At 44.0% G+C, this 6,110-nt stretch overlaps 1 protein-coding gene across 3 annotated transcripts in view; it reads right to left on the bottom strand.

The window, feature by feature from the left end:
- Positions 1 to 4,902: 4,902 nt before the first annotated feature.
- Positions 4,903 to 6,110, bottom strand: part of Meis2 (Meis homeobox 2) — a 207,583-nt gene continuing 206,375 nt past the window's right edge. For all 3 annotated transcript variants that reach the window (XM_085696490.2, XM_085696492.2, XM_085696493.2), the window contains exon 12: positions 4,903 to 6,110. This exon is cut by the window's right edge and continues 215 nt beyond it. In XM_085696490.2, the coding sequence (XP_085552616.1) occupies positions 6,039 to 6,110 (72 nt within the window). In that variant the 3' untranslated portion in view covers positions 4,903 to 6,038.

Here is a 6,110-nt window from a genome sequence, read left to right as displayed (position 1 = left end):
CTGGGACCCAGACGCTGGGATGTGCGTCAAATATGGCAGATTTTGTGAAAGAGTCTTTCTGAGGTACACGTTAGAGAAAAGAGGAAGGGGTGGAGGCACAGGGAAGCGTCTAGAATCTATCTGAAATGCACCTCTTTTTCTGGCTGTCCCAGAGCAGATGGTAGTACCTTGTGCTTTGCTCTGGGAAAGATTAAATGAACACTTCTGTTATTTTGAGGGAGGTAGGACCCAGAGAGGTGAAAATGCTCCAGACAATGGCCTCTGGCCGGGGACTGTTCCTTCCCAGTGCCGGGTCCCCTGCCAAACTCTCCTTACCTTTGTAGCTGGTATTTCATCTGAAGCCAGTGCAAGGTTCCTGGCTAGGATCTCTGAGACGGAAAAAAGACCTAGAGAACAAACGTCTCTTGAATCTACTCCGAAGCTAAGAAACATTACAATAAAATTTACAACGCCTTTAACAACTCGCAAGTAAGGCATTAAAATTCTCTTTAATTGAGAAAATATTGATTTTTAAGTCTAGAAAAAGCGAAATCGTAATTTAGCTGCAAACTTTCAGGCGAGAATATAGCGAGTTATGCGGCCATATAATGGATCCACCCTTAAACCCCATACCACAAGACCACATTTTTAATTGCCCTACTTTGTGAAATGATAAGACAAAAAGATAACCCGATCAAGGCAAATGCTTTATTTTTTTTAATCTAGAGAAGGGATCTAGAATATTTTCTTTTTTCGTTGATGTAGGAAAAGAATTGCCTATCATGTTTTTTGAAGTAAGGGGGAAATGTCCAATTGGGAAAAAAAGAAATAAAAAGAACGGAAAACCACAGACCACTCTAAAAGCCACTCACAGTAGCAAATCCGTTGATATTCTTTACCAAAAAAGGAACGACGCCAAAGCATTTAAAGCAAATGCATTCAAAGGCAAAACTGCATCCTCCTTGAACGAAGCAAACCTAGGTCTATTTTGTTACTTTATTCCCGGGTCCTGAAGCGCGGGGGTTGGGGAGGGGGTGCAGAACCATTGGTGGATAGAGGAAGGGAAGAGAATCCGACTTTCTGTTATTTCTGTATCGGTTTTTGGTATTATAGAGGAGTGAAGAAGTTTTTGTGTGGTGGTTTTTCATTGATCAGTCACTCTGAGCTAATGTAATTATCCTCATCAATAGGACGCTGCAGAGAGAATCATTATGTGGGTGACATTGATAAATGACCGCCCAGGAACGGCCCTCTCTCGGGCAACCCCCACATCTGACCCTCCCACACACACAATGTAGTCATAGAAACACCTACAAGGACCTAGAGCGCCGCCCCGCCAGAGGCCGGAGAGGGAAGAAAAGCCTCCGGCGGGCGAGGTGGGGGCAGGAGCGGGGGTTGTGTGTGTGTGTGGGGGGGGGGGGTTGTCCAGATCCTAAACAGTTGCGAGACAAAACCAGCCAGCAGCGGGACTGGGCGGAGTGGCGGGAGGGGGACTATCCCCGCGCGGCCCCCCAGCCGCCCAAGCACAGTTGCCTTTAACAAAGTGCAAATCTGCCCGGTCCATTCCTCCACACCTTTCCCCACGTGCGACCTCACTGAAGGCCACCAAGAGATGCTTGCCCAGGCACACACTGCAGGATTCGGCAAAGGAGTTTAAGGGTCAGGTCACCGAACTTGTAGGCGTCGGATTCTCACCCGCAGCCCTTCTCCCCTGCCTTCAAAACACCGCAAACACACAACAAACAAACCAAATACCACAAAGACAGAGATTGGGCGACACCTCCCCCTCTGGCGCTCCCGAGTTACTTCCTGAGTGACCCCTTCTTTTCTCTTCACCTCCTCACCCAGGGCCTCTGATTATGAGATAATGGATTTTGAGATTGTTCCTGTCGGGGGGGCTGGGGGGGAGGAAGAAAGAAAGAATAAAAAGAAAAAAGTCCTCTACCGAAACCCACGTTTTCATCTTTCCACTGTTTTATTTAAGCCAATGGGAAAGTATTGAGAGCAGTAATTGATTCATAATGATCCATAAATCGGTGTCGGAAAGCGGGGGGTGGGGCGGCTGTGCGAAGAGAAGGGGGCGATGCTGTTTATTTATTTTATTTCTAAAGCCTCAGCTAAAGTAGCTTTGACACTGTTGGGGCTGGAGGGGAGGGGCCGCTGGGCTCTGCCGGATCATCCATCATTCCTGTCACCCAGAGTCTGCCCCGAGGAGCAGTAGACGCAATCTCCCTTCTGTCTCTACAGCGAAACTATTAATATTAAAACCTCCCTTCAAACACTGCCCCGACGGTCCCCATTCTCATCACGATCTGACCGCCAGAGTCCGGCGCTGCACCTTTCTCCAGCCCCGGTGGGACTCCGGGGGCTCCCTACGAGCGCGATGACCCTAGTTGATCACTGCAAAAGAAACTGTTCCGTGTCCCCTCCATCAGTTTGTAGCAGGTTTGTCTGTGCAGTAAATACATTCGCGAGGGGGAGGTCTTCTGCACGCATGACAGCTGGCCAGATTCTCCTTGCTCCCCGCCTTCCTCCGCATCTCCCCTGCCCCTGGACCACAGGATGCCTGCCTAGCTAGGGCCACTCGGCCATTTAGGGACCTCAACAGAGGACCCTTAGCATAGTGGCAACTTGTAGCGGAGGTCCAGGCTCCTTATCAAATTGCTGGCCTGCAAGACTAATGGAGAATTTGTGGAGGATCTCTTTGAAGGAAGGGCCCCGCTTTTGACAGCTGCTAGAGATATTAGCCACATTTCCCTTCCCGGGTCTGCTCCGGGTTAACAGGCCGGCAGGAGTGGGAGGGCCAGCCGGCGAGGAGGACGTTGATGGACTGGAGTGGGGGTTCGGGGTGCTTCTGACCCGGGGATGAGCAGGAGAGTGGGAGCGTGGAAGACTCAGCCTTCTCTGGACTTTTCTTCTCCTTCAAAATGTGGCTTTTTGCTCAATTCCCAACCCTTAACAGATGGCGACTGCAGCTCTCTCTCTCTCTCTCTCTCTCTCTCTCTCTCTCTCTCTCTCTCTCGGAATTTCTTGAAGAAAGGGAAACCTTTGGAGTTTATTTCTGCTTTTGCTTTTCCATATAAATAAAAAAGTGTTTTTATATTACTCTTGTTTTGGAGAACATAAGCAATTTTATTCAGACTACAGTATTTCCTTTAACACTATATGGTTGTCAAAACACCATTCCCAGTTTCTTTGCGTTTGACAGCTGAGGCTTTCTTAAATATACCCAAATCGGAACTCTTTATACTAAATAGTAAACCCGAGATAGGAGCGAGTGCCTTCTGAGGTGGTATAAAAAGCACTATAAAAATTGGACAAATTCATCATCCCTCTGTCATAGAATGGGGTGGGGGTGGGGCAAGAAAATGCATAGCTATTACTACAATTATCACTCATCTCCAAATATCTAAGGTTAAAATTAGCATGATAGGAGACAGATTGGCCAAGTTAGTAAGCTTAAGATGAATTTGCGAATTCAAACCAAGGCTCAACAGCTCTGGGCTCTACCCTCCACGGAATAATGTAAAAACTCCATAAAACACTTTTTATAAAGCCCGTGATTAAGGAAACCCTTCAGCATTTACCTTACAGAAAGCAATGGAAGAAGAAACTGCCAATATCATTTTCTTTCCTCTCAACTGATGTGAGAGTTAGTTTATAAATGAGGAACTTGTCAGGGTTTACATCAGAGCATTTAAAGCAAACATATGCAAATATTGAAATTTTACAGAAAGATTCCATGGGAAATGGAGCAGGGGAAGGGCGAGGGAAGCGGTGTGTGTTTTACAGGCGCGGTGTGTTTGTGTCAAGCAATGCTATTTCTAGGTTTAAAGAGCAGTGCAGTAATTAAAGTGATAAATGCACTTATAAAAATTTTACTTAACAATATAAAAGAAACAATAGCAATTTATATTCTTGCTCATTCACATGTAGAGTTTCCATTAAGGCTGGCTGAAGGGGAAGCGTGGAAGAGCTTGCCTAAGATACCACTATGGATTGCTTCCAAGAGTCAGTTTGTATGGCTAGTGAGCTCTTCCCCCATCAAGTTGAGTCATCCAGCTACCTCCTGTTTATTGTCCCTTTAAATGGAGGAGTCAACATTTAAGAGTTAGGACCCCGTCTAGGCAGTGTGTTTATTTGGAAAATCTAAGGGTGTGCAGGTACCTCCAGCTTATTCCACGTTTCCCACACCTTAGCAGACACTGGACAATATCTACAAGCATTTGCCTCTCCATCACCAAGTGAAGCTTTGAAAATGCTATCATATTGTCTGTTCTTGCCCTTTTTTTTTCTTTCTTAAAGAAAACACGTGAGCCACCAAAGTGTCATACTTGCATCCGTGCACGTGGAAAAAAACATCTAAAAGGATAGTGCTCGGTCATTTGATTTAAACATTAATGCTTGATCATTCTTTTAAGCTTAGAATTTCCAACTCCATAAAAGGTATTTACTTATCTATAAACATTTCTGTATAAGTTTTAATTTACATAGTCAACAGTACTTTAGAAAGATGGAAGAAATACAGATGAATCATGGCTGAGCACACACATTATTTCCTATTATGTAAAACTAACTTGGAATAAACCTTTCATTCTAGTGGTGGGTGCATCGGCAAAAGCTCTCTCTGAAAGTACTTTTTAAAACATCATGCAGTGATAAGAAGACAGGCTGGGCAGTTTGAAGGTGATTTCTCAGACTGGTTACAATGCCCACAATTTCATACCTTTGGAAGTTGTCTGCTGATGAAACCTAAGAGTCCAGACACACAATGGAAAGCTACAAATAATGACTTGTAACACTGTTGGTGCGTCTTCACTGTACTCAGCTTCCTGTGGGGAGGGGAGCATCACCTACTCTTATCAGTGCACAGTAACTGGCATCCTGCAACCTTCAAACCATTAAAAACACCAAAGCCTAACAAAAAATCAAAAATGAAATATTTATTACCGCATTTTGTGACTTAACACCTTTTTTTAACATAACGTCACAGTCCTCATACAAGTATTTTTAATGTAAATTTGACAAAGCTTAAAGGTAACAGCATTTTCTTCTAGTGAGGAACACGTGCTGAGAAAAGGGGATCCCATGGACATACAATACCAATTCCACAGCAGATCTGATACTAGCAAAAACATTCTTTTTTTTTCAATTGAGGTAAACACATAGAATATCTAACATGAAACAATTAAAAGACCGAACTCTGTACGAAGTTTGTTACAGTATTCTCTTGCTCCTTCTTATCCCCCAAGCTTTGAGTTCCTGATAGAATCCTACTTATGGTGCAATGACCACGAATAACTTTTTTTTTGTGTCGAGAAAAGCTGCCCAACTTAAGATTGTTTTGTCCACAGCCAAGGCTCGGAACTTGAAGAAACCTTCGCTCTGTCTCTAAATCTTCATTGGCAAGCTCTTTGAAGAACAGTCCCCCGAAATCATAATAAGAATTGGCTTATGAAGCACAAACTATAAAGATCTGTTTGAAACTAAAGGACACACTGATGGGGGAACAAAGGCTGGGCATGAAAACACATTCTAGCCACTGGAGTTAGAGTGTTGAGGTTCAGCCAAGTGTCCATTGCGCGCCCCAGCATGATTCTTTTCTCATCGGCCCAACAGGTTTAAAATATACCACAGTCTCTCCTGGATAGTGAATTCACTGATGAACCAAGACAGTCATTCTTTTGGGAACAACACACATAGTGTGGAAAACAAGGATATATTTTTTTTCTCTTCTAAAACTATTTGAGGCAACGTAACGGAGTGATCAACAGAAATGTACAAGTTTAACTTAGTCCCTATGTTTATGCTACAGTAGTTATAGCTCTCGGAGTCTCTCTCCAGAGGATCTTTGCATGGACAATATTGTCTCAATGAGCCCATCATTTCACATTTGTGTTCTTGTCCCATTGGTCCTCTGTTGCTTGATGAAAAATGACAAAAGTAAAAAATAATCACAGCTGTCTGGAGTTTCATATTAAGTGTCACATCTGGTCAAAGTTCAGAGAGTCTTAAAATAGTTTTTGCGTGTGTTTCCTTTTTCCTTGAGTTCCCTTATACTATTGGGCATGAATGTCCATAACCTGTCCGCCAACATTGGGATCTACAGAATTTAACATTGTGGGGCTCTG

Source organism: Myodes glareolus, chromosome 10 (assembly GCF_982192425.1).
Source record: "Myodes glareolus chromosome 10, mMyoGla1.1, whole genome shotgun sequence".
NCBI classification, from domain to species: domain Eukaryota; kingdom Metazoa; phylum Chordata; class Mammalia; order Rodentia; family Cricetidae; genus Myodes; species Myodes glareolus.
The sequence above is the reverse complement of the archived record's forward strand: the minus strand, read 5'-3'. Positions and strand labels throughout refer to the sequence as shown.